This window comes from Myiozetetes cayanensis, unplaced genomic scaffold (genome assembly GCF_022539395.1).
Source record: "Myiozetetes cayanensis isolate MyiCay16 unplaced genomic scaffold, myiCay2020 scf29, whole genome shotgun sequence".
Lineage (NCBI taxonomy): Eukaryota > Metazoa > Chordata > Aves > Passeriformes > Tyrannidae > Myiozetetes > Myiozetetes cayanensis.
The window spans coordinates 4417353-4445161 of NW_026087510.1; the positions used below are offsets into that span (position 1 = coordinate 4417353).

The 27809-nt window shown below is 53.5% G+C and overlaps 1 protein-coding gene and 1 long non-coding RNA gene across 6 annotated transcripts; both read right to left on the reverse strand.

Annotated features, from left to right (window-relative positions):
- Nucleotides 1-2107: 2107 nt before the first annotated feature.
- LOC126644046 (uncharacterized) lies at nt 2108-4935 on the reverse strand. Of its 4 annotated transcripts, none has more exons than XR_007629843.1 (4): nt 4195-4935; nt 4021-4090; nt 3260-3405; nt 2108-2947 (listed from the first exon to the last, which is right to left on the reverse strand). It is a non-coding gene; the product is annotated as an uncharacterized LOC126644046 (long non-coding RNA). The 4 variants fall into 4 exon arrangements; XR_007629844.1 differs by having other exon boundaries at nt 2108-2864; nt 3299-3405; nt 4187-4935; XR_007629842.1 differs by having other exon boundaries at nt 3299-3405; nt 4187-4935.
- A 112-nt stretch (nt 4936-5047) lies between these two features.
- On the reverse strand, nt 5048-26633 carry TECTA (tectorin alpha). Of its 2 annotated transcripts, XM_050322922.1 has the most exons (24): nt 26277-26622; nt 25138-25202; nt 24148-24281; nt 23290-23577; nt 20551-20688; nt 19890-20055; nt 17707-18119; nt 16844-17423; nt 15713-16305; nt 14736-15309; nt 13180-13790; nt 12313-12874; nt 11557-11756; nt 10099-10482; nt 9591-9877; nt 9227-9507; nt 9008-9118; nt 8638-8840; nt 8128-8291; nt 7785-8033; nt 7122-7284; nt 6778-6865; nt 6541-6657; nt 5048-6123 (listed from the first exon to the last, which is right to left on the reverse strand). In XM_050322922.1, exons 2-24 carry the CDS (start codon nt 25199-25201, stop codon nt 6023-6025), a joined length of 6471 nt encoding a protein of 2156 aa, XP_050178879.1. In that variant the 5' UTR covers nt 25202; nt 26277-26622; the 3' UTR covers nt 5048-6022. The 2 variants fall into 2 exon arrangements, with proteins under 2 accessions (XP_050178879.1, XP_050178880.1); XM_050322923.1 differs by lacking the exons at nt 5048-6123; nt 6541-6657; nt 6778-6865; ... (2 more) ...; nt 8128-8291; nt 8638-8840 and having other exon boundaries at nt 9008-9115; nt 26277-26633.
- Between the last annotated feature and the right edge of the window lie 1176 nt (nt 26634-27809).

Genomic DNA, 27809 nt, shown 5'->3' on the forward strand with positions numbered 1-27809 from the left:
CCAAAATGAACTCGAGTAACCCCAAAATGAACTCAAGTAACCCCAAAACGAACTCAATGACTCCAAAATGATGACCTCAGAAGTAACCCCAAAATGAACTCAATGACCCCAAAATGAACTTGAGTAACCCCAAAATGAACTCAATGACCCCAAAATGAACTCGAGTGACCCCAAAATGCCCGATTTTTGACCTAAAGTAACCCCCAAATTCTCTGCACAAAGTTTGACCTGCAGTAACCCCAATGACCTAAAGTAACCCCAAAATGAACTCGAGTAACCCCAAAATGAACTCAATGACCCCAAAATGAACTCGAGTAACCCCAAAATGAACTCAATGACCCCAAAATGCCCGATTTTTGACCTAAAGTAACCCCACAATTTTCTGCACAGAATAAGTTTGACCTGCAGTAACCCCAATGACCTAAAGTAACCCCAAAATGAACTCAATGACCCCAAAATGAACTCGAGTAACCCCAAAATGAACTGAATCAACTAAACCCCAGATCTAATGAACTCAGTGACCCCAGTAATGCCTGACTTGTGTAACCCCAACTGAACAGAGATTTGTACCCCAATGACTCAGTAACCCCAAAATGAACTCACGACCCCAAAATGAACTCGAGTAACCCCAAATGCCTGATTTTTGACCTAAAGTAACCCCCAAATTTTCTGCTACAGGAGTTTGACCTGCAGTAACCCCAATGACCTAAAGTAACCCCAAAATGAACTCAATGATCATTGAATAATGCCCCAAACTGAACTGCAATGACCCAAATGCATTTGACCCAAAGCTAACCCCCACAGACCTTCTGCACAGAGTAAGTTTGACCTGCAGTAACCCCAATGACCATCCAAAATGAACTCTCAAAATGAACTCCAAAATGAACTCAGTAACCTCCAAACCGATTTTTTGACCTAAAGACTCAAACTTCGCACAGAGTAAGTTTGACTTACCAGTAGCCTCAATGACGCTAGTAACTCCTGTAATGAACTAGTCAGACTCTCAAATGAACCCTGAACTCGAATGCCCGATTTTTTGACCTTACGCAGAAAATTGTGGGGTTACTTTAGGTCAAAAATCGGGCATTTTGGGGACACTCGAGTTCATTTTGGGGTACTCGAGTTCATTTTGGGGTCATTGAGTTCATTTTGGGGCTACTTTAGGTCATTGGGGCTACTGCAGGTCAAACTTACTCTGTGCAGAAAATTTTGGGGTTACTTTAGGTCAAAAATCGGACTTTGGGGTCTACTGAGTTCATTTTGGGGTCATTGAGTCATTTTGGGGTTACCATCTCAGTTCATTTTGGGATTACTTTAGGTCATTGAGGTTACTTGCTAGGTCAAACTTACTCAGTGCAGAAAATTTGAAGTTACTTCAGGTCAAAAATCTAGGCATTTTGGGATCACTGAGTTCATTTTGGGGTCACTCGAAGTATTCATTTTGGGGTCATTGAGTTCATTTTGGGGTTACTTTAGGTCATTGGGGTTACTGCAGGTCAAACTTACTCTGTGCAGAAAATTTTGGGGTTACTTTAGGTCAAAAATCGGGCATTTTGGGGTCACTCGAGTTCATTTTGGGGTCATTGAGTTCATTTTGGGGTTACTTTAGGTCATTGGGGTTACTGTAGGTCAAACTTACTCTGTGCAGAAAATTGTGGGGTTACTTTAGGTCAAAAATCGGGCATTTTGGGGTCACTCGAGTTCATTTTGGGGTCATTGAGTTCATTTTGGGGTCACTCGAGTTCATTTTGGGGTCATTGAGTTCATTTTGGGGTTACTTGAGTTCATTTTGGGGTTACTCGAGTTCATTTTGGGGTCATTGAGTTCATTTTGGGGTTACTCATTGTCATTGGGGTCATTTTAGGTAATTTTGGAGTTACTTTAGGTCAACCAGTTAGCATTTGGGGGTCAGAGGTGCTCCCCCTGCTCCAGTTTTACCTGGGAATGATAAAAATGGTGTTAATTTTGGGCAGAACAACCTAAGCTCTGCTGCTCTGTGTCCTCTGGCCTGTAGAGCTGAACCCCAACCTCCCTCTGCCCCTGCAGACCTTCCCCCTCAGCAGCTGCACATTTTGGGGATATATTTGAAACAAACACACCCACAGGGTTTGAAGGTTTAAAGCAGGCTTTACTGGACTGACAATCATTGACAGTACACATTAACAGCCAGGCTCAGGCTTTATTCATCACCATCACACAGGTAACAAATTAATCTTTACTGAACTTGGCCTAAATTAGCCACGAGGTCTCAAACAGGGAGTGCTGGCCCATGGGGGGCAGTGGTTGTGTGGTGTGGAAATGAGGGGGGAGTGAGGAAAGCCAGGGGTGGAGTAGGATATCTTCTTTTTTTCCATGTTTTTTCTTAGTATTTAGTGGTGTTTTCTTCTTCTTCTTCTTCCTTAGAAAGGGCAGGGCACAGCTCATCCATGTCCTCCTCACTGAGTTGTTTCATTCTTGCAATCAGGACCTGCTTCGTGGTTTTATTTTTTTCTCCTCCCAGGGATGTTCCTGTTGTTACTGTGGCCTCACTAAGTATTTACCCACTTACATGTGGGGTTTTCTTTCCTCTTTTTCACCCTTTACTTCTCCTTGTTTCCTCTGCTTCCCAGGTGCAGTTGTTTCCTGTTATTCTGTGTATTTTCTGTGTATATTTTACCATAGCTCTTTATTCTGTGTATATTCTGATCCAACTCTCCATCATCCTTGCTCTTCAAAACCACTGCCAAGTGTCTGCCTGGAACATCCAGCTTGTGAAAACTCTGCTTTTTTTGGAAGCAGGACTGAAAAGTCCTTCACTGTATAAATCTGCATTAACTCTTGGGATGTACTTTCCTTGTCTAAGCCCAGCTCACAGCAGATTCCACCTGCCAAGTCAGCAGTTGGGGCATCAAAATGGGGTTTTCCAGTGGGAAAAAAGTTAGTCCTGCCCTTCACTGGCTGTTCCCTCCTACAATTATAAACAGTAATTAGTGATTATTAAATGTTTTGTCTTGTTTAAGTCAGCCTGAGTTCATGTTCACCCTCTTTAAAGAGAATTTTAATAGAAACAATTTGTCAGGATAAGGTCTTAGTCTTTGAGATAAATACATATAAATATTATATATAAAAATATATCATATATATACATATACTTTAAAACATACACTTTAAAAGATACATATACTTTGAAATATACACTTTAAAATATATAAAAATATATATTTTATATATATATATACACATTTAAGTGTTTTAATACATCCTACAAAGAATGTCCCACCCATTAATGTTCCACACATGAGAAAGGTTGAAATGTCACCTTGCTCCAGACAATTTCAGCTCCTTCCACTGTTTAAATTATCTTCACCATGCTGTTGATTCAACCTTATTTTCATGTCTCCTGAAGGATTAAGGAACAACAAAAGGCTGCGAAAGAAAACATGCATAGTTAGAATATTTAGTTTAGCAGAGTTTGGATTTTTTTTTTTAATTTTATTTTTCAATACACAGATGAAGCATTTGAAATTCTAGGATTCCAGTTTACAACATCCCAATGGAGCCACCGTGGTTAGATCTACCCCAGGCCATCTAATAGTTGCTAATTATGCCTCTGTGTATGATTAAGTTGATTTTGAAATATTAAATTACAACCTGAAGAGCTTAAGATCAAAGAGAGATTGACATCCAGGGACCAGTTTTACAGTCTGGAGTTCAAGTAACAAAACCAGCTTTGCCTCAGGGTGAAGGCAAGATGCTGCAGTCCAGTGACTGAAAGGCTGTCAGAGGGTTAGATGGGATATTTGGGAGAAATCCTTCCCTGGGAGGGTGGGCAGGCCCTGGCACAGGGTGCCCAGAGAAGCTGTGGCTGCCCCTGGATCCCTGGAAGTGTCCAAGGCCAGGTTGGACGGGGCTTGGAGCAGCCTGGACTGGTGGAAGGTGTCCCTGCCCATGGCAGGGGGTGGAACTGGATGGGTTTTAAGGTTCCTTCCAAGCCAAACCATTCTGTGATTCTATTAAGTCACACAAAGGGTTGAGACAGACCTTGGCCAACACTGCAATCCCTGCAGACAGGCACTCTGCTCATCACCACTGCTTGGACACCTGCGAAAACCTATAAAAACCCACAGGAAGTCATTAACATCATCACAACCCACTTGCACCCCCCATCACATCGCTCTGCTATTAAATAAATGACTTGGTTACCTACCTACTTACCAAGCACCAGCCAGCACCACTCAGCTGCCTCCAGTGCCCCTGGAGATCCTCTCCACCATCAGCTCCATGGGTTGTCCCACCCCAGACAGGCCACCTGCAGTGGGCAACCTCTGGAAAAACACACAGGCCCTTGGGCCACAGAGTCAGCTACCTCAGGTATGGACACATCCACGCTCCTCATCGTCCTCTGGCCACAGAGTTCATTTATTGGTGCCAGGATAAAGGGCAAAAGACAAAGGAAGGGGGGGAAGTGAGGCAAAAAAACTGAGGAGAGAGCCAGGAGGCCTGGAGAGCAAAAAGGGAGATAGAGCAGGGATGGGGAGAGGGCAGAGAGCCAGCAGATGCAGCAGGGTGGGCACTGAGAGGGAGATCAGAGAGGGGTGGCAGAGAGGCATAGAGAGAGCAGAGAGTGAGCACCAAGAGAGGGGGACACAGAGAGAGAGCAGGGCAGAGAGGAGAGACCAAACAGAGAGTGAAGAGGCACAGAGAGAGCAAGGGAGCACAGAGAGAGGGGGGAAGGAGGCACCAGAGAGGCAGTGAGAGGGAGAAGAGAAGGATGAAGGAGAGAACTGAGAGCTAAACCACAGAGGGCATGAGGTGCAGAGGGCCAGGAGAGGCCCACAACACCCTGCTACCCACCTTGAGGCAAGGGGAACCAGCTGCCCTCCTCCTGCCCCACAACCCCAGTCTGCTCTGCCCCTTCAGCCCACGGCAAACCTGCCAGAGCCACGCTCCAGCCCCCACCCAGACCCTCACCTCTGGTGTGCCCCCTTTGCAGACTCTGCCTGGCACCCCAAAACCCACCTCCCCACCCCTCCCAGGGACTCTTTCCAAGCCCAGAGCCCTCTCCAGCCCGGGCTGCCTCTCCCAGGCCTCGCCACCACCACACGGGAGCACGGCGCTTACGAAGGATTACAGCACTTTTTATTCCCACGCAGCCGTTTCACAGAGTACAAACACGAGACACCAACACAGACAGCCCCCCACACACACCCACCAGCACCCCAAGGCTGCTCCACCAGGCACCCCGAATGCTGCAGCCCTGTGCAAGCAGACCCCAACCCTGCTCCGACCCTCGAACAACTCTGCCGCGGCCCTTCACAAAAACACAGCAGGGAATTCCAGCCCCCTTTTTCCCTGGCTCTTGTTCCTGCCCACCAGAAAGCACCTCTTTCCAAATATTGACACTGACTTGTCAGCACTGCAGCACAAAACCAAGACTTCCAGAGCCCCTGGGGATGAGTTTGGCTCTCCAGCACACACACCTCAGCACCGGAGAGCCAGAGGGTGGCACGGTCCCAAGGTGTCACAACATCCAGTGGTGGCAATGCACTGCTCTGACCCACAGCCTGTGCCCCAACACCTACCTCTGGCTGAGTCCAGGAGCTCCCAAAACCCTGATGGCAGCTCCCAAGGGCTGTGGAAACCCACAGCTGTCCGTGCAAAGGGACACACACTCCGGACTGTGCCACACCACTGACAGCAGTGTGGGCCACCTACAGTGCAGCTGTAAGGGAAAGCCTGGGGAAAAGCTGCAAAAACCCCTCCTTGAGTCCACATCAATGATAGAAACCTGTAAAAAAAAAAAACCAAACCACCCCCAAACCACAGTCCCATGGGCAAACATCCAGCTCTGTCTTGCCGTTGCTGTCGCTGCGCCTGCCGCGTGCCACCTTCACATCCAAACTCTCTCTCCGGGTCACATCCCTCTTCTCTCCTCACAGCAGAGGGTTGGAGGCAGCGTGGCCACGGTGGGGGGGCTGTCTCCTACCCTACAAAGACTGAGGCTGACGCGAGAACAGTTTTTGGCGGGGTGGCAGAGCCGCCCCTACGAGGTCAGGTCCCGCAGAGCCGCCCGCAGCCACAGCCACAGCTGGGCCACCACCAGAGGGGTCACTTGGGCACGCTGCTCCCCTGAAGAGCTGGAGGCTGCCAACACAACAGGACTCATGTGAGCTGGGGCCCTGGCACGTGTGCAATGTGTACCTCCCTCCCCAGCACCCCGAGTGCCCCCCCAATCGTGCCGGTCCTGCACCCTCCCAGTGCCTGATCTCATTGCTGGGCACCCCTCCCACAAGCCCCCAAACTCTACCCATGGCATCTACTCTACCCTGCACCACAATGTACACTGTCATCATCCTTTCCAGCTCCTCAGAATCTGCCAGCATTGGCCCTGCAGCCCTCAGGTGCCAGGAAGAGCACACACCTGGCTCCCTGCCCTCCACATCCCTCCTGTCTGTGACACACCACACCTTCCAGCCACCTTCCCCACGCTGCTCACCCCCACAGCCCCTCAGCTCGGGCATGGAAGCCCCCTGCTCTGCCTGCCCCAAGCCTGGTACTTGCCCCTGCAGCTCTTGCCGTCCCCTTGCAGTGTCCCTGTCACGCAGCTGCACAGAGGTCCGTCCGCCCGGCTCGTGCAGATCTGCTCGCAGCCCCCGTTGTCCTCGCACCAGTCCGATCCTGGGCACACACGGCAAAGGGGGACACCTGAGCAGCGCTCCCAGACCCCAGTCCTTGGCTGCCCGAGACTGGGATGGCAGAAAACACCCCCCCCAGCCTTCCCTGGGGTCGCACACTTACGCTTCCTCCTGATGGGCCCCACTGAGAGGATCTGCTCCTTGGACTCCTCGGCGAACGCGCTGGCCATCCTCGTGTGCTGGGGGCAGTTCTGTGCGGGGATAAACACCACTTCTGTCACCTTCACCCTTGTCTGGGCCCTCTTTGTGCCCCTCAGTCCAGCCCAGCTCCCAAAGGGACCCTGCAACCATGCTCAGGTCTCCAGGTTGCAGAGCCCCTCCCACACAGCCCTCCTGCTCTCACCCCCAGAGCTACATCCTTGATCGCCACATCGACTGGGCTTGCTGCACTCCAACACAGCCCTTCAAACCAAGCAACCTGGGCCCCTCTGCACTTGCCCCACTTACTATTTTGCAGGAGTATTTCTCCGAATCACAGAGTGAGACGGCGCAGTGCAGGTGAACCTCGTCGTAGTCCCCGATGAACTTGAACACGGTGACGTGGAAGCGACACGTCAAGGACACCCCGTTCTCCTCGATGCCAATGGTGTTGTCCTTCATGTTTTGGCACCTGTGCAAAGCACTGATGCTCACCACGACCCTCCTGTGACCCTCCCTCAAGGGACACCACTCTCCCCTGTCCCTGCAAGGCCCCCTCACCCTGAGCCCCACAGTGGTGTGCTTGTCTGAACAGAGATGTCATGCCCTGCCACTGTAACCTCCCTCTGGCACTTCCAACTTCATTGTACTCCCACTTCCCAAAATGCCTGTGCCATGATCCTTATCCCCCTGTCTGCTGCAGACATCCCATTGCTCATCATTAACATGAGGAAGGTCACTTCTCTGCACATCTGGGTCTCTTGTCACACACAGGACCTCTGGCCACCTCCACTCTAAGCAAATTCTAAGCAAATTAATCCTGCCCTAGCAGCACTGGCTGCCTTGTTCCCTGCCCTTTCCAAACCTTGATCACTGGCCAAAAATCCAAAAGTGATGCCACCACCCCTTCGAGCACTCTCCCCAACAGACACCATGGAAACCAAGAGGCCATGCTGGCCCCGGGCCGCTCACCCTCCCTCGATGATGAAGTAGCGCAGTTTGTCGTTGCTGTCCCGCGAGGGGGTCGCGTAGCACTTGTTCAGCATCAGGATCAAGTGGTTGGAGTCGGCCCCCACCACAAAGACCCCCACGTAGAGCACGTCCCGGGTGGTGAGCACCACCTCGCCCTGCCGGTAAGGGTGCTTGTAGGACGAGTTCTTGTACAGGGCCATCTTGGTGGTGAAGCTCCCTTCCTGCGTCGGCACCGTCAGGTTAATCACACTAATGACACAAAAAATACTGGCTTAGACTGGTGCCTTGCTTTGGAGATCTTGCTGCCTCCTCCTCCACCTGTGCAGTTGGCCCTGGATCCTACCTGAGCATCGGCCGCACGACTGAATCCAGGGAGATCTTGATGTCCAGCTCATAGGCACAGGAGAACTCCACGTTGATGGTCCGGTCCCGGGTGATGATGTTGCCTGTGTTGTTTGCACTCTCGATCCACACCGTGTTCTTGTACACTATGTGTGTGCTGTTGGACTGCAGAGGGGACACAGGGCATTGTTTGAGGCCAGCCATCTCCTCCCCTGCTCCTACAGACACCTTGGCCTCTAAACAAGCTGTGTGACACTAAGGATCCTGCTGCCACTCCACTGCCCCTGGCCAGAAAGGGTATGGAATGGTGAGGTGAGGAACCACAACCCTTACTCCACAAGACCTAACTCTGTTCTCCTCCTATCCCTGGGTGGACCCTCAACCCATGAAAGCAGCTCCCAAGCATCGCTCTCATCAGTGTGTGGCCCTGCCCCAACCATGGTGTCAAGCTGGGCTGCTGTGGAGGTCTGGCCCCCACTCCCAGTTCTCCAGGTCCCATGTCCCAGCTCACCTGCACCAGGTTGCCACAGTTGCCCTTGGTGTTGTTGATCTGGAAGGAGATGAAGTCCTCCCCTTCGATGCCGGGGCAGTGGCGGTCGTTGACCCGCACCCCCTCACGCTCGAAGCCCAGCTGGAACAGTTTGCACTTGGAAATGGACACCTCCATTTGGGCGGCTTTGCAGGTCACCTCCGCATCAATGATGTCATGGGTGGCTGGAGGAGAAGATGAGACAAGTTCAGATCACCACCAGCACTCCTCCCCACCACCAGCAATAGAAATGGGTGGGGATTGTCTCCTGTGGTGTGCCCTGCCCGTCCTACATCCCATAGCCCAGCACACCGCTCAGCACCGACCCCACAGCCATGCCCAGGGCACTCACTGTTCCCGTAGGGCGGGGGCTCGATGCAGCCGCACAGCTCCCCGCCGTTGTCCAGCTCGCACGTGCGGTTGGGGCAGTCGGCGCCCACGCAGGGATCTTCCACCACTCCTGCTAAACAGCACAAGGCAGAGCACAAACACGACCTTCACCCTCGGAGCGCAGGGCAGGCACCTCTCCGACCCCTCTCCCCTCCACCCAGCCGGCCCCTGGCTGCCTTACAGCAATTCTCCTTCTCGATCCACTCGGTGCCCAGGATGCCGAAGGCGCGGCACGCCTCCCCGTAGGCGGCCAGCGAGCCGCACAGCTGCACCTTCTTGTGGTTGTAGCAGCCGTCCAGGAAGCAGGACTCATAGAAGGGCAGCGGGTCCAGGAGGCCGTAGCAGGGCTGGAAGAAGCCCTTCATGTCCGTCAGCTTCAGGCAGTAGCTGTCGCTCTGCAGCTCCTGGATCTGGACGTTGTCGCAGGAGGCGGCGTACTGCGAGTACTGCAGCTCGTTGCAGCTGTGGGCACCGGACACGTGGCGGGGGGTTCGTGTGGCCAGCCCCGCTCCCACCCCACGGGGAAGGGCTGCCCCACCACTCACCTCTTCTGCATGCCATTGGTCTTCCAGCTCTGGGCCAGCACCACGCTGCTGACCGCCGGCTTCCCCCGCAGCGTCGCGTAGTCGTCCGTGCGGTCGCCGTTGAAGTTGCCGCAGAGGCCGCACACCTTGTTCTGCAGCCGCTCCCCGATGGTGATCTTGATGACGTTGAAGCCGTTGTAGCGGATCTGGATGTCCGGGCTGGAGTCGATGACCAGGAAGCCCTCCTGGCTGAAGATCTTGGTGGAGAGCCCCGTGACGAAGGGGATGCTCACCTGGCTGCCGTTCACCTGCAGCGAGGGAGGACACGGAGCTGATCTCCCCTCCTGCGTCCTCTGCTTGTGGGTGTGAGTGTCAGCCACTCAAAAATGGTCCCACTAACGCTTCCCACCATCCCAGATGTGAAAACAGCAACAGTTGTCTAGGGCCCTTCTGGAGACTACTGGGAGTGCCCGAGTGCCATCCCACTCCATTTGGGAGTCAGTACCCCACTCCCCAGTGGAGACCTTACCTTGACAGTATTCCTGTCACTGATGAGGATCTGCTCCTCGTTGATGTAGAAGTACACGGGGGAGATGATGGTGAGGTTGGGCGAGGACCACTTGTCGAAGTTGATGATGAGCTGGAAGGAGAAGTCGGGCAGCTTGTGGCAGATGGTGGAGAGGACGAAGGCGCAGTTGGCGGGGAAGCGGAGGAAGGCGCCGTCGAAGGTGCGGAACACGCCCCCTCCGGCCGCCAGGCAGAAGGAGCTGCGGGTGCTGAAGCAGCCGCGGACGCCGTTGCGCAGGGCACACTCCTCGTCCGACTTGCAGTGCCGAGGGTCGCACTGGATCAGGTTGCGCCGGAAGCAGCGGCACCGGCGGGTGCAGTCCCCGTTCCAGAAGAGCTGCTTGGGCTGAAAGAGAAGCACGGGATCACAGGATGACAGAATCAACCAGGCTGGAAGAGACCTCTGAGATCAGCGAGTCCAACCCATGACCCAACACCACCTTGTCCACTACACCATGGCATTGGCTGGGGATCCCTGCCCTGCCCTCTGTGGGACAAGGTTTACACCCCTCTGCCACACAACAAGCAAGAGCAGGCAATGAGGACAGAGAAGAAGGTGCCAAGAACAGTTTGCACCTACCTTGCAACATCTCTGCTACCCACGCACACGAGACAACTGCACGTTTGCACTGCCATCACAGCCTTCCTCACCTCTTGGACCCACACAGTGCTAAACACCTCCCTGACCTCTTTCTTGCTCTCTGCTGGCCACCAACCTATTTGTTAATACCCCAGCACCTCAAACAGAGTTCTTGACATAGCAGCCCAGTGTGTCACCTATTGTCTATCTGCTGAGCCCTGTAACGTGTTTTTCACTAAGGCAATCAAAAGGTTTGATTTGATTACCTAATTTAAGTATTTAATTCAGTAATGTAAGGTTTTGATATTTAATACTGGCTCCTTATGGTTGTGGGGCTTGGCAAAGACACCTTACACAGAACAGATGCACTGACACAAAATACAACCTGCTATAATATGAGCAATGCTACCAGCACAGCACTCTGCTGCATCAGACTCCTGAGTGACATCCAGTAGCTACAGATAAATAAATTTAATGTGAAACAAAGAGTGGAATACCTAGAACAGTTGGTTATATAGTCCTGGACTCTGGCACTCACCAAAGACAGTCTTCTCAGTCACCACCACCCTGTCCTCCATCCTGCCTCCACCAGTTCCCTCCTGTGCTTGACACCTGGGTCACCCTCACCCAACAACTGGGTGATGATTTTTGCAGATAGAAATCACCAGCTGTGTATGTGATGGTTGTTGTTATGCAGCACACCTTGGAAGACACCCCCTCTACTCTCTCCCCCTGGCACCAGCCCAGATTGACTGCCATCCCCACTCAGGCACGATATCACCCAGAAATATCAGCCAGAGGATGAAAGCACGCCATGAGAGAAGGATTTGAGCTGCTCACCTCGTAGTACTTGCCATCAGAGTAGCAGCCACAGTTGTGGGGCAGGATGCAGCTCTTGCCATTGAGGACGTAGCCAGGGTCACACTGACACCCCTCCACGCAGTAGTGGCTGCAGTCGCTCTTGAGCCGGATGGCGGCACAGCGGGGCTGGCACAGGGACACACAGCTCTCGTAGTGGCTGTTGGGGGGACAGCTGACAGCTGACAGAGGACAAAACACACACACATTAGCTCCCTGGACCAAATCAACCTGGCTCCCCAAAGGGAACAACTCGGACCTGCCACGCAGGGTGCCAGTCAGCAGCCTCTGGGCCACCAGCTTGCTTGTCAGAAGGGAAAACGACACAAATCTAATTTTCAGTCTTGTTAGCAAAGACAATTACTTCCCATCTGATTTGCCAGAGAGACTGGCTGCCAGGGAGGCGTGCAGTCCCCATCCTCAGGAGCCTAATTGAGGAGCACATCGCAACCTCATTGACAAGGGGCTGCGGCTTCACTGGAGCAAACACGTACTCCTGGCTTCAAAGCCAACTAATGTAATTCCTGCTTAACAGTGGGGGGATGGTTGATACATCCTGAGCTTGAGGTTTCCCCTTTTCCACCCCTGCTCCTGCTGTACCACACGCAGTTTGTAAAGAATAGAGAGTCCCAGACTCGATCCCACACCCAACATGGGAGGGACTGGTTGCCTGGTTGTGGGCCTCCCCAGCCCTGGCACCCCAGAAAAAGAAGGACCTGGAGGCAGGGTGGCACTTACAGCACGAGGTGAAGTTCCTCCAGCCAGTAATGGCGATGCCCTGCGTTTGGCACGTGCTGGCATAGTTCTGCAGCCAGCTGCAGGCTGTCTGCATGGCTCCCCCGTCCACACAGGTGTCAAACAGGCAGTTCTTGTAGAAGAAGCCGGGGTTGATCTTGCTGTGGCACTTGGCAAAGACCCCGCTCTGGCTCGGGATGAGGCTGCAGAGCTGCTGGGGCTTCCAGAAGCCTTCCACCTTGCCACAGGCCGGGCAGCGGTCACCGCAGCCCACGCGGCAGAACGTGTCCCTCTTGGCCCAGCTCTGGACGAAGTCAGCGATGCTGGTGGCCATTGTGCCACCCGAGGCCACCAGGTCGTCCTCGGGGTTGCCGTTGTAGCGGCCGCAGAGGCCGTAGGTGAGGTTCTGGAAGCCACGCGGGATGGTGACGGACAGGAAGGTCTTCCAGTCGTACACCACCTTCAGCCCGAAGTCGGTCTCGACCACGATGTGAAAGCCGAAGGCAAAGATGTTCACCTTGCCCTGGCCCAGCTTCAGGGGCAGGTAGAGACGCTCATCATTGATCTGCAGGGAAGGAAACAAGGTGCACTGTGAGTGGGAGTGACAATCAGAGCTGCCACAGAGGGATACAAAGGGGAGTGGTTTGGTGTTTCCAGAGAAAGGTCCCCATCAGCCTCGCCTCTGCACCCTAAACAAGGCAGCCAGAACAGAAGCTCCCTCCAAAAGCTGCCTGGCAGCACCCAAGCATCCACATTTCCCAAACCTTGGAAAACCCTGCAGACCATAAGGCCCGGTGCCTAAGAAATCACTCTGTGGTTTGGGAGCCACACAGGCAGACACAACCACGCCTCTCCTGACGTTGCACTCACCAGCACGGTGTATTTGTAGGCACGGTGGATGACAATGTTGTAGTTAAAAACCTCCACTTGCACTTGCTTCACCCACAGGGCCAGAGAGGTGTCCCGGTCCTCGTTCTTGGCCGTGACAGTGAACGCTGGGAACGTGTCCGACCGCTCCACCCTGGGCCTGGAGATCGTGGTGCACAGGATCAGCTCACAGCTGCTCTGGAAGTCGAAGGAGTAGCCATCAAAAGTCAGGTAGTGGCCGTAGCCGGAGATGATGCAGGAGGCGTCGGTGCGGGCGTGGCAGTAGTAGAGGCCGTTCTCCTCCAGGCAGTACTCGTCGTCCTTGCAGGAGACATTCTCGCAGTACACGCTGTTGTCGGAGCCGTTGCAGTAGCAGAGGAAGTGGCAGGAGATGTCCATCCAGAAGGTCTGGTTGGTGGCCAGCTGCCGCCCCTCGAAGCTGCAGCCGCACTCCCTGCGGGGGATGCAGCGGGTGCCGCGCAGGGCGAAGCCCTCGTCGCACTGGCAGCCCTCTGTGCAGGTGTCCGTGCACACGGGGCCCGAGGCCAGGCTCTCACAGGTCTCCACGCAGCTCATGCACTCCTCAAAGTGGCTGTTCTCCGGGCAGGCCAGAGCTGCAGGGTTGGGCAGACGGAGAGGGTGAGTCCCACGGGGTGAGGAACAGGCAAAAAGTGGGAATGGGGTGAGTGGTGACTGATTCGTAGGGGAAAAAAGCCAGAGGGGAAACAATCCCAGCACCTTGCTGGCCATTGTCTCTTCCAATTTCTTTTGCAACCCCTTCTCCTCTCAGCCATCACTGCCCTCACATCAGAGCCCTGTCCTGCCATGGGCCAAATGACATCTCATCCTGCTATTTTCACAGAATATCCTGAGTTGAAAAGGAACCCACAAGGATCATCGAGTCCAACTCCTGACTCTGCACAGGACCATCCCCAAGAGTCACACACCCTGTGCCTGAGAGGATCATCCCAATGCTTCTGGAGCTCTGTCTGCCTTGGGGCTGTGCCCACTGCCCTGGGGAGCTTGTTCAGTGCCAATCACCCTCTGGGGGAAGAACCTTTTTCTGATACCCAACCTAAAAGGACAGGGCTCCCAAACAGGCACCTCCCTGAAACTTCTGAGGCAGAGGCAGGCACTGCCTTCCCACCATGTACTTCCACACCAGGGATTTTTCACATTTGCTTCTTCTGAATTATGAATGTTCTCCCACCAACGGCAAGTTTATAGAACCAGCTAAAAACCAGTGTTATGCAAATTATCCTCTGGTGGTGGCACACAGCACCGCCAGACACCATCTGCAGCTCTGGAACGCTCCTGCACCGCATCATAAAACTTCTGCTGCCTCCTGGAACGCCACCCTGAAATCGCTTCGCTGCGAAATGTGTCCCTGCTGGCTCCAGCACGCTCAGAAACCACTGCTGTAATTTCAGCCTCCCGTAAGAAACCTGCTCCACCTCTGCACACCCACAAATTCCCAACAAAAAGACCCTGCCTGAGTGTGGTGGGTTCTGAACCCCCTTCTCCCCACCCTGGCTACTTAAAGGCGTTGGTGGACTCACGGCAGAAGCTGTAGCTCCTCCACTGGCCGATGTCCACGTCGGCGTTCTTGCAGGCGGTGGCGTAGCGCGCCACCGAGTCACACAGCTCTGACACGTTGCCCCCGCTCTGGCAGAGGCGGAAGAGGCACGTCCTGTAGTAGGCCGAGACGTTGACCACGCTGTGGCACTCCAGGAAGGAGCTGTTGCTGGGGTCGTTGATGATGCCGCAGTTGGAGCGGCTCCGGTAGGACTTGAGCAGCTCCGAGTCATTGTTGCAGGCCATGAGGAGGTCCCCGCACTCCCCGTTGCAGATCTCGTCGAAGGTGGTCCAGCTCTCCAGGAAGAGCTCCAGGTTGTCTGTGAATTTGCCCTTGGGCAGGTTGAACTCATCGCTGGCGTTGCCGTTGAAGAGGCCGCAGAGGCCCCCGGTGCAGTTGAAGTAGGAGGTGGAGAGCCGGATCTCCAGGAGCCCCGAGCCGTAGTAGCTGATGGTCAGGAGCCCCTCCGACTCCAGCACGGTGCCATTGTCACCACGGTAGATTTCCAGGCGTCCAGAGGGGTGGAAATAGGGCAGCTCCACGTCATAGCCGTTCAACTACAAGGAACAAGCAGATTGAGACGCTTCAGGGAGGGTGATGTGGTTTTTCCCTCCACCCTGACTACACTAAACACCTCCCAACCCTGACCCACCCTCCGAGGCCCAGAGCCTCCTCTGAGTGAGGACACACAGCTGTTTCCTTGCTTTTTGTCCCCAGACAGAGCATGTTTTTCCAGGGGAAAAAAAACAAGTTGCAGGAGACACCTGACTCAGTAAACAGGAATAGTGGTGCTGCGGCAACAACTCACATGGTGATGGTTCACCATGGGTGATGGGTTTCCTCCACCTGCCACCACGCTGTCTGGTCCACAGCCACAGACCCACGAGCCCTCCTCCAAGGGGACAGCGATCCCACCACAAACCACCACGTCCCCACCCTGGCCCTGGGCAGCACCTTTACCTTAATGTCCGACAGGCGGGTGCCTCCGATCTTCACCTCCTGGCCGGCTGCCTGGACCCGCACCACGCGCGGCCCGCTGGGAGCAGGTCCGGCCTTCTTCTGGCTGATGTCCACCTCGATGAAGTCCGGCCTCTCGGGGCAGGTTTTGAGCAGCGTGTAGGACTGTTCCAGCGGGTAGGGGAAGGCGACGCCGTCAAACGTCTGCAGCACCTGGCTCTGCCCCACCAAACACGCGGTGTCCCGCGGGGGGAAGCACCCGCGGTAGCCGTTCTCGATGGTGCAGATCTCTCCCTCGGGGCAGGTGGTGTTGAAGCACCTGGCCTCGCCTCCGTCCTCGCACTGGCACTGCACCGTGCAGTCCGTGGACGCCCAGAAGGACTCCCCGACGGGGTAGTAGCGCCCGTCCACGTCGCAGCCGCACTGCGGGGCGGGGACGCAGCGGTCCCGGCTGAGCACGTGGCCCTCGTCGCACTCGCAGCCCTCGGTGCAGGGGGAGGCACAGGCCAGCGGGGCTGTGAGGTCTGAGCACGTGGCAGGGCAGCTGCTGGCACACACCGAGTAGTGGCTGAGCTCCGGGCACTGCACGGCCGTCGCTGTGGGGCGGAGGGGACACAAACAGGGGGACCATGTTATGGCACAGTTCAGGGCCAATTACCCTGTTCCTACTGACACACAGCAGAGACAACACACAGAGACCCCTGAGCTCCATTTTGATGGTAGGATTGGTCCCTCCATTTCCTCTCTGTGCTTCCCTGGCCATTCCTCTCATGCAAGAGGGGCTCCTCCAAAACCACTCCAGAGCCACTGAACTGCCTGCAGCTATTTGAGGAGGATGGGCTGAGAAGTGTGCCATCAGCCTGTCCCTGTCCCAGTCCATCCTCCATCTCTCACCATGGCAGCTGACTGTCTGCAGAGCAACATGGAGCTCCCACCTCATACCTGACTTCTACCACCCTTTTGCTGGAGCAAGAGTCTGATGCCAGGGAGAGGGACTGATCCGTTCTCCCACGAATCCCTCCACCAACTCCCTCCCTTGGATTTCTTTCCCCTCATCTGTGCACACACAGGCAAACCCCTGAAATCACCCCTCTCCTCCAGAGGGGAAGGCTCCCAGCACAAACAGACACTCACCACACCCCGTCTGTGTCCGCCACTCTCCCACCGAGATGCCCAGGGACTGGCACACCGTGGCGTACGCCTGGATGGCCTGGCACAGCCCAGTGCCGTTATCCCTGGGCACAGGGGCGCTGCAGAGGTCATAGACACAGCTGTGGACGAAGGCAGTGGGGTCCACCACCGAGCTGCACTCCCAGAGGGGTCCCCCAGTCTTGTTGATGAAGCCGCAGTACTCGGGGGTGAAATACAGGGACTCGGTGGCGGCGTCGCAGAGGCTGCAGTTTTCCAAGCAGCCCGTGGAGCATTTCCTCTCGGGATGTGGCACTTGCCAGCTCTCCCCCAGTTCCGGCACGGAGGTGGCCAACCTGCCATCTGAGCGGAGGATGTCGTCCTCGGGGTCTTTGTTGTAATTCCCACACAGACCGCACGTGGCATTGATGTAGGAGCCCGGCACGGAGATGGAGGCGTAGTGTTCTCCATCGTAGGTCACCAGCAGGCCAAAGTCAGTCTCCAGGGCTGTGGATAGGCCACTTTGGTAGACTTTGACTGCACCCAGTTCCAGAGAGACGGGCAGGGACACCACCAGGTCATCCACCTGCGGGGACAACACCAGGAGGCTGAGCCAGCGCAGGAAATAGCAGAGCCCTCATACTGGGACACAGCCATGTTATGGTGTCTTAGGGTTAGGGACACGCACAGAAGGACAGCCACTTGTAAGCCACAGGGCTTTTCCACCACACTTGTCACCCGTGCCCACTCCCCAGGGACACACGAGGCCCAGAAGTGCCATCCCACGCTCTCCAAGCTGTTGTCACAGCCTCACTGCCACCTCAGAGAAGCCAGCCTGGCAAGTTCTCCCCTTCCAGCAGGGCTCTCACCTTTGCCTTCCCGAAGCCGCCCTTGGGGAGAACAATCTTGTGCGAGTAGACCTCCACAAAAATATCCCTCAGCCAGGAGACGGAGGAGCCGCCTCGGTTCTCATTCTTGGCCTCCACGTTGAAGTAGGGCAGGTGGGAGCCTGGCCAGCACTGCCTGGCGAGGAGGTAGGAGCAGGAACCCTGGAAGTGAAAGAGGAAGCCGTCGAAGGTGTGGTAATGAGGGTCTCCGAACACCACGCAGGTGCTGCTCTCCACCGGCACGCACTGGAAGAACCTGGCCTTGGTCTCACACGCCTCAAAGGGGCCGCAAGCCACCTCCTGGCAGAGGATCTCATTGCCGAAGTCCAGGCAGCGGCACTTGGTGCTGCAGTTGGCGTTGTCCCAAAAGATCTCCCCTTGGTGGAGAAACTGCCCTAGAAAGACAGAAAGGGGAAAAAAACCCACGCTACATCCCTTCTCCAGACAGAGGAGCCGAGTGCACCGTGCCGCTCCTCTGCGGGGCTCTGCTGGCCCTGTGGTCGAGATCACCACCAAAGTGTTTTGCCACTGGGCCTCTCGGCCGCTTTCTTTGTGCAGTCTCCCAGCAGGTGCCATTCAGCAAAGTGCTGCAATCCCAAGCTTTGTTTTCAGTGTGTGGTCCATCCTCTTCTAGTCCATGGAGTGCTGCGAGCGCTGTCACGAATCCAGGGCCAGTGCTGCAACACACAGGCTGGAAAACTTGATGGCTATTCCACACATTTTGGACACCCACAACTCTCACTCTGCCTCAGTACTGCAGGGCACAAGAGCCATTTGTGCTCTCTTCCCAAAGGGAAAGTCCACTGGTAAAGCTGATGCCTTTTGGAGGCTGTTCCCAGCACTGTCGCTGCACTTGTGCTGTCCTTCAGCATTTTGTCACCTCTGTCACTCCCCTGTTCACACAACTTTGCGGGTCAAAAAGTGACTCTGCCTCCAGCAGCCCTGGAGCAATTTACTCCCATTCAGAAAGAGCTCGTAGTAGTTGTGAAAGCAAAAGAGCTGCTGATAAGTACCTTCCACACCACACCCCAGCCAGAGCGGGAGCGCTGAGTGATCCCGCAGGCTGAGCAGACGTGGCACTATAAAGGGAGGCAGGTTTGTCTCTGGTGAGAGACATGAGAGGCTGAGAGAAGACGGGAGAACAAGGGTGGCAAGAACCCGGGAGAGTTTCTCTCTGCTCCATCTGGCCATCTTTCACACTTCTCAGCCGTGCGGCTCCCGCCGTGTGCTGCCTGAATTTACCCCTCCTAAACTTTTGTGCTCTTCCCTGCCTCCTACCAAAAAAAATAATAAAAAAAAGCTATTTTCTACTTCCCTGCAACAAATGTCTCCCGTTAGCAAGACCCACATGCCAGCCACCCTGGTGTGGGGGATTTGGGAAAGGAGTGTCGTAATGCTCTGACACCTCGTGCTGCGTCTCCTCTCATCGAGGGCAATCAGACATTCAGCGTGAAATTTAAATCCAGTGGTGGGATTTACTCACACTCCTCTGTCACCTGCAAACCCAAGATGGTTTCCAGCCCCTTTGCAAAGCCCAGCCTTTTCTTCCTGGGGTCAGCAGCTGGAAGGGGCTGCAGCAGTTGGACCTAAAACCCTGCTGTGGCTGCAAGAGCCTCGGAGCCTTCCCTGGTACAGTCCTAGACCAGGATAAAAAGAAGCCTCATGTCTCCAGTGTCCACTCACAAATGACAATCCTCTCTTGCTGGAAAGACTCCTGGAGCACTGTGGAGGCTCCTGAGAGTTTTATTGGTCAAATGGCAACGCAGTAATCTCTGTGCAGCAGAGTCCCTGTGCAGTCACTGTGTGCATTGATTGATGCCTTTATAGCCCCCTGCTCTGTGTGACACAGGCACAGGCTCTGTACAGGGAAAACCTGCTATTCCTCCTGCAGAAATAAGGGAGATGGGACCACAAGGCCAGCTTCCCTAATGTGGGGGCCAGAGGAAATTGCTGTCCCCAGGTCTTTCCTGTTGCCACCTCTTATCACTGGAATTTGGGTGCAGCAACTGCAGTGACTGCACCTACTCTCGTGCTTCTGGGGATGCCTTGGCAAAAACACAGCAGCCCAGAGCACTCAGCACCTCTCCCCTAGGATCCCAACAGTGTCAGCTGTTGCTACACTGCACCCCAAAATCTGCAACCAAGCAGTGCCATCCCTCCCTTACCTCTCAGGCTGCAGCCGTTGGCCGGGTCTATTTCTCTGCCATCTACTTTGAAAGCCCAGCGCCCAGGGACGTTCACGTTGGTTGTTTCTTCAATATTCACTATGTCTGGAGTCCTGGAGCCCGGGAGGCCGAAGTAGTTGGTGAGATTTCCTCCATTGAAACCAGCCTAAACCAAAGAGAGAGCAAATTCCATCACTCCTCTTGGCCACCGGAAAGCGACGCTGCTTTTCCTCGCTTCTCTGCTCCCTCCTCTTGAGTTTTAACAACTCTCCTCAGGGACTGCAGTTTTCAGGCAGTCTGGATGTGAGTGAAAAGCTAAACAGGTGCTACAAGCAGAATGGATGTATATTTACAGATCTAGGTGTGTATATATACATATGTTTGTAAATATAGATCTAAGGGGGTATGGGTTGAATGGCCAAGATAAAGTGAGGAAGCAATGCAGGGAAACTCCCCTTATGCAGGAACCTCCCTCCCCCTTCAGGCAGATGGAACTGCTGCCACCACCAGATTTTGGGGTGTTCATCCCACTGTGCCCAGCAGTGGGATGCAAGGAGTGCTGGAGATGCTGGGGGACGAAGCGGTATGAGGAAGCACGGACATGTTGGGAAAGCTTTCCAAGAGTTCTACAGAGACAGGGATACGGGAGCAGGAGCCTCACCTGGGCCATCACCCCACCAAGACCAGTCAGGGGGTCCCCTCCACTGGCTGTTCCCGTGGTCCAGCTGATCTCGTGGTAGTTAAATATGGCAAAGGAAGACACTCCATCTGAGATCAGGACAGCTTGGAAAGTGTTCACCTGTGGAAAACCAGGAGCACGTTCACAGGGTGATGCTGCTTTTCTCACCCTGCCTGCCTGTCCTTTCACCTCTGGCCTGGGTGAGACACGGGAACCTCGCAGTGAAGAGCTGCAGAAGCTGAATTAGACCCAAAATATGCCTGTGCTTGCTGCCACGGCTCCACCAGCTCCTATCCCTGCCTTTTCCTCCACTTGGGAGGACGACAAGCCCGTCTCTGATCCAAGGGAACACCAATAGATGGCAGCATGAGAATGAGCTCAGGGGGAAGAGGCAATGGGCAGGATTCGGGTTGTTAAGGTCTGTTATCTCCCATTACCCTATCTCAGCTTTATTCCTCGCTGCATTATCCTTCCCAGTTCCCTTCCACATCCATATCCTACAATACTGCTAAAGGTGGATTACACCCAAGCCAGCCATGTATATCATGCACTTTGCTGGCTGCCAAATCCCCTCACTGCCTGCTAAATCTGCTGCTCGTGTTCTTCCTTTCCCTTGAAATGACTCTGCATTTCCAGCCCCCCAAACTCCAGACACATTCCAGCAGGGCTCCAGGTGGGAAGAGCTCGCTTTGCCAGGTGGTGAGGGCAGCATAACCCCCATTTTCCATTTATAGCTGTGTAAAAAGGCAGAAGAAGCCTCCTCCCTTGAGATATTCCCTCTATCCACGCAGATCCAGCAGCAGAGCTCATCACTGGGAACAAAGTCAATCACTTCTCTCAGCTTTTTGCATTTTCCTGTCCTTCCCATCCCTGCCCTTCCTCTGCACTGGGACCATCCCATGACAACTGCTCCTCCTGCCTCTGAGCAAGCAGGATTTTAGCAGGGGACAAAGTGTGGGATAACCTCTCTTCTAATTAATCAAGAGCAATACAAGGAGCCTGGTGCTAAACCCACTGGTTTGATTATGGGCTCTGAGGATGCCTCAGGACTGCAGGGGGGAGCCCAGGGCTGCACTCCCTGCTTGCACACCACAGGGGAGGTCACTTCCAAGGCACATAATTGCTCCTGCCACGAGGAATCTCGGACACAGAGGCAAAGCAGGCTTTGGGAGCTGTCAGGAGAGTGAGAGGTGTGGGCAGAGCAGCCTCCCAGCAGCTGCAAGTGGCACAGTTCACACCGGGGTGAGCGGGAGAGCCACCATTCCCACTCCTGCATCCTTCCCCTGGGATTCTGCCTCCTACTTCTGGCATCCCCATCACACTTTGCTCACCTTTGCCAAGTCTTCTGCCGTGCTGGGAGATCACTAACACGTCACACATAAAGCCAGGAGCACTCTGAGAGTTTCTGGTGGGGCAGCAAACCCTGCTCTGCTCAGGAGCAGCAGGAGGTGACCTAGTGCCGGGTGTAAGACGGCTGCAACTTCCACCAACCCCAAAAATCCTCCCCTTCGGTTCTCTCACAGCCCCTGAGCACCCTGGCTGTCTCACCAGGCTCTCAGAAACCGAACTAAATTCAGGTGACATCACGAGGCAGCAACTGCAGCGTCCCAGAGGCCGCATTCCCCAAATTGTTTCCTGCAGCTTTTCTGCATTGCGATGAATCTCCTGCTTCAGTTGCATCGTGCTGTTCCACGTGCCAACCCCGAGCCCTGGCTGCTGCTGCTGCTGCTGCTGCTGAGCAGGAAGGCTGCTCCACAACAAAATAAATTGCATCGTGTTGCAAACGTAATTCTTCAGGCAATACACGAATCACTATATTGCTTCCTGTCTGCAAATAAATATATATGTGGGGTTTTTTTCTGCAAGTGCTGCCAGGACTGGCAAAAAATATGCATTAAATCTCAAGCTTCTCTAACAAATGGGAAAGAGCTGGACTGTTTATCAGAGCCAACTCCTCGAGACAGAAGAAACCAGCTTTTGGCACTTGCTAATCCTAAACAAGCCTAGTCCCAAAAAATAGCTGGGATCCCTCTCTCCCCAGTGCTCAAGGTCAGGTTGGACAGGGCTTGGAGCAACCTGGTCTAGTGGAAGGTGTCCCTTCCTATAGCAGGGGGTGGGACAGGATGAGCTTTGAGGTCCTTTCCAACCCAAACCATTCTAGGATTGCATCTGTAGCCCAAGCCTTCAGCTGCCAGGAGTCCAGCATGGACCTCCCAACATCAGCTGCAATCACAGCTCACATATTAACCAGATATTTAAAAGCTGTTCATGCCCTAAAAAACCACCACACTGCCATCCCCATCCTCAACAACAACATAACTCAAAAATAAGATGGTTGAGTCACGAGTGTGACTCTGGCCAGTCTGACCGGTCTCCCCTGCAGGCAGGTCAGCTGTCATCACAAATATCTGCATTTGTATCTAACAAAAAAAATTAAGTACAAGTGTGTGATCAAGCCAAACACCCCTAAGTGGTGTCAGAGCCCTGTTTAGACACACTGCCTGCCAGCACCAAGGAGGGGATGATGCTTTCCCTGGAGATCTGAGAGCAGGGAGCGAGGCTCCCACGAGACAGAAAGGTGGAAGGACCTCGGTGCTTCCCTGCCCGAGGGGAACTGAGGAGCACAGTGAAACACACTCAATTTTACACACAAAGGACAATTACACAATTGATATGTAGATACACAGACACACACTGAACCATCAAGAACCACCCTCTCACCGGCGTCGTGCTGCTCCCGCCGTAGAAAGTGACCTCCTCCCAGGTGACGATGAAGACCCAGGTGGCAGAGAAGGAGGCTATGTCCTTGAAGTGCTTGCGGACGTCCCTGGAGGCTCTCCTGAGCAGAGCAGGGTCCGTGCTCTCCCGGTAGTAGACGTCCCCCCGGATCCCGTTGTGCACGTCGGCCCAGAAGGGCGCCACGAAGGCGCGGCCGTCGGCCAGCGGGAAGGCCTCGGGGGTGAACTGGCTGACCAGGGCGTTGAAGGAGATCACCCCGTTGTTGTTCACCTGCACCGGGAGACCCACGTGGCCTGAGCGAGGCTTTGCAGGCGGCAGAAACCCCGCTGGTTAATCAGAGGACTGGGGGGAGAGGATTTCAGGCTGACTTAGGTGCCTGCGCAAGGTTGTGATGATGTCCAAGCCCAGCCTGGAGGAGTTGGTGTCCCCTTAGCCAGGCTTTTGCTGTGCCACCACCTGAGAGCAGCAGCACTTTGTCTTCATCTCGGGCACCCAGAAAACTGCTGCCCCTCTCCCCCCTCCCCAGCAGGTCTCTGCATTTTCTTGTTTCTTGTCATGTAACAGGAAAAATGTCCCTCGTGTCAAGCCCTTAGCTTTGCTGTACCATTTAATCACCTACAAAGAAAATTTACTGCCTTTTATATTCCTTTCCCATGGACATTATCCCATTAAATATACCTTTGACTTTCTTAATCATAAAACCTATCAGTTCATGAAATCTAAGAACTTGTCAGGTAGTTGCTAATAAATCTTCCAGTTCCTGATGACAGGGAGAGAGCATTTAAAATACAGCCTAATGGCAAGGAAAAGAGTAAAGGGAAGGTCTGTTTCTCCACTTACATAAATGCTTCTGTAGGGGACTCCAAAATAGATGAAAGGGACAGAGATCTTGATCTCGGGAGAGCTTCCATCATCGACTTTGGGTGTTCTCGTGTCGTTCTGCCAGAATGGATACAGACTCCCCATGGTGTGAGCTGGAAGGAGATAGAGAGAAGACAGTCCTTCAGGCAATGTCTGCTGTCATCTCATGCCCTGTTTCCAGCGTGCTCCTCACAGAGGAAATGGGGATTTTTCTGCTTTTTCCCCTCCCCTCTCCCCATTTTGGTGTAGGAAAGCCATGCCCTGTCCTCACAACATTCAATCTCGGCCCACACGAGCCCACAGGATCTGAACTATCCCAGCTCTGTTCACCCTGATTCAGGACATGCTTTTACTTCCTGGGCTTTCAGGGGCCTCAGATGGGGCCAGTTTGCCTGATTTCCTGAGACCTCTGCATGGTCTGAGTGCCCCTCTGGACATAAAGGGAGGTGGCACGTGATGGTTTCCAAGCCACAAGCCTGGTTTCACAGATATATCCAAAGGGCCACGGCAAAACTTCGGGCTGACAGGTAGTAAAGTAAGTCATTTCACAGCTGTTACACACCTGAAAAGTTATTACAGCCAAGGCATAGCTATGAGACATGGATTTTGCTGATTTCTAAAACAGGGAACACAGCAGACACTCCTTAATTCCAGTTTCTTTAGCACTGCTGGTGCCACACTGCTGTTCCTACTCAGCAGTCCTAACACTAAAGTGTTTTCAAACTGATTTCATAGTGACTGGCCAGACCAACACAACCTCCACGTGCACACACAGCCATATAAATGATATGCACAAGCGTCTCTTAAAATTCCCAGCCTGTCCCTCCCCACGGGAAACACTCAGTTCCCCCTGGTCCTTATACAACCCCAAGCCGAGGAGCTGGGGTGTTTTCCACCCCCTCTGGGGTCTCTGGGCACAGCAGAGCTGGGGAATTTTGGCCTCCCGGCACCTGAGAGGGAGATTCTCACCTCGTTGCTGGGCTGTTATCACCAAAAGGGCCACGCAGGTTCCCAGGAACGACTGTTTGTTCATCCTACAGGAAGGAAAGAAACCCAGACATACATCACAGCGGTTGGAGAACACATCCTTAAGGGTATCTCAAGCCCTGTTGTTTGACTAATCCTCTGTGCTGGCTCCTACCACAGCCACCACTTACTGCTTCGGATGAGCGTGGAGGAAGCACAAACATTTACACAGCTGGGCACCTCCTTGCTGCACAGGGATCAATGAGAGAGGGAGAGCAGACACAGGGCTGGGAAAATGAAAGAGAAACCCCGTGCCAGCTTTAATTCCTTCTGTGCCTAATGCAATTTGTTACTCATTATTAATCCAATAGAAAATATTGCTAAAACACCTGCTTTGATTTCTTCGCCTGTCGATTCCGCGATCACACACGGGCAGGGCTCCCGGGAAGGTCTCCCATGTTCCCAGCGTGTGTGTGCCCAGTTGGAAAAGTACGTGCCCAGCTTCACACACCAGCCTACAGCCACGCATTGTGCACAGCCTGGGCTTTCACATCAGCCTCTCCACCTTCCCAGCTTCAAATATCTGCCTAGAAAAGCCAGCGGTGTTTTGTGTTCTCCGTAGATCTGTTTTTGTGGGGTTTGTGGATCAGCAGATCCAACACCTCCTAAAGGCACAGATACACATGCACAACACATAGAGTGCACAGGGGGAACACCCCATCATCTGTCCCACATCATTCCCACTTGATTCCAGTTTCTGGGAGCTTGAAAAGTATGGGACACAGCGGACAGAAAGTTCCTCCCTGTTCACTGCTGCAGTCACATCAGCGCTGGTCCCAGCCTGCTTCCAGCCACCACATTCGCCACTGACTAAAAACCCCTCCACCAAGGAAAAGTTTTGCCACATTCCCTATCTTGGAAAGATGAAAGGAGGATGACAGGACTGTAAATTCTGCGGGTTCATTAACAGAGAGCAGGCAGAGGATGACTAGTGGAGACTGTGTGGCAGTCTGAGGACAAGAGCAAGACTGGCACCACTCGGCAAACATGACAGACTTCATCAAGAACACATCATTTATCATATCCCATTCGAAACTACAATCATTTAGGTATGGAAAAAAAAAAAAAAAAGAATTACCAACCTGTTTTGTGGACTAGAGGAGCGATCAGGTCTGAAATTTTAGACCAATCTTGGTGGAGCAGGACGAAGTCCTATGTCAATGGAGAATGCATGCCGGTCCTCCCGTGCCAATTCCTGCTGGGGACTGAAAGGATGGCTCAGTCCCTTGCTCTCCCAATTGAAAACTCCCTTTCCACCAATGCTCTTCCAGGGCTGGAGCAGTGTTGAGTTGCAATCACAACTGTTGCCTCTATTGATAAGCAGCAAGCTAATCTGGAGATCAGATTCTGGCCTGGAGAGGGAGAGGAGCCTCTTTCTTCCCCAAAAGCTCACCCCCTTCAGGCGGATTGAGATGGAAATGCCAGTGAGCCGGGGCTGGGCTCGCTGCTGGGCTGCTCAGGGGAAAGAAAACCCAACCCTCAGAAGAACTGAGCCCCTTCCTCCTTTGTGTAAAAGGAGAAAAAAAAAAAAAAGCCCATCTATATAAAGTTACAGGATTAGCATTAAGCAGTGCTAGGCTCAAAGTGCTGTTCAAAGGCGCTGCCCTGAACTTTCAATGGAGCTACTTTGCCATCCAGGTCTTGCTTTACTTTCTGTAACTGCTTTTACAGGTGGAAAAGGAAAAAAAACTCACCCAGTCCAGTGTTCTCTCTCCAAATCTCCCAGGGAGGCTTTCCTTGCTGGCACAACGATTTTCCCTTCTGACTCTCTGGGTGGGTGCCTTTTATTTTCCCTATTTTCCCTGATAGGAGTTAACTTATTCCTCCTGTGCTCCCTGCACAGCCTCTCCCTGCCCCTTGTGAGGGCACAGGAATGCCAGCAGCCCAGCAAGAACTAGAGAAGCCCAGATTTTTTTTTTTTCCCCCAAGAGCCTGGGAGTTCCTAGAAGTGTGTTTAACAAGTTCACCCCCAAAGTGCTGCATCTTACATCAGCAGTTTCCTTCAGCACATCAGGGGCACCAGGAAACAAACCACCTCCACAGCAAATCCTGGAGTTTGCTTCCTCTTCATCCTCCAAACGTGGCCTTGCTAACAAGAATCTTTCATTTTTAATTTCATTTGTACACTTTTTCTAAACCCACAACTATTTTAGGAGGGCAGGGGATAGCAGCACTGATATTCCAAGGGACCCATTACTTCCAGCCTGCCACTCCATGCACCCTTGGCTCTCCCCTTCCCTCCCATACATTTTAAACATCACCAGCCACAGGAAAATCAATTGACTCTTCTCCTTCTGCTTTGTAACACAGAGAAAACTGGTGAAAATTGGTTTCCCTCTGCTCCTTTGTCAGTTTAATATTCTGGTCCTGTTGGTCCTGGGCAAGACCACACTGATGGAGTTTGATTAGGCTTCACTGTCTCTTTGGGGAGGACTTTGTCTTTTCAGACTATTTTCTTTTGGCAGGGGATGTTCCCACCGTGCAGTGCTGGACACACATGAGAGCTGAATGACCAAACACCTTTTTTTTTTCTTTTTTTAATCCTTCCAGCAGAAAACTGCCTGCCTCTCATGCCTGACCTCAAGAAAAAACAAGCATCAAAAGATGAGACAAAA

Excerpts from the sequence above, each read along its gene's own strand:
- TECTA (XM_050322922.1), bottom strand. The coding sequence starts at position 25,201 with ATGAACAAACAGTCGTTCCTGGGAACCTGCGTGGCCCTTTTGGTGATA. Across the intron at positions 13,791-14,735 it reads GAGGAGCTACAGCTTCTGCC|CTCTGGCCTGCCCGGAGAAC; the intron begins GTGAGTCCACCA and ends CCAACCCTGCAG. Across the intron at positions 7,285-7,784 it reads TACTTCATCATCGAGGGAGG|GTGCCAAAACATGAAGGACA; the intron begins GTGAGCGGCCCG and ends TGCTTTGCACAG.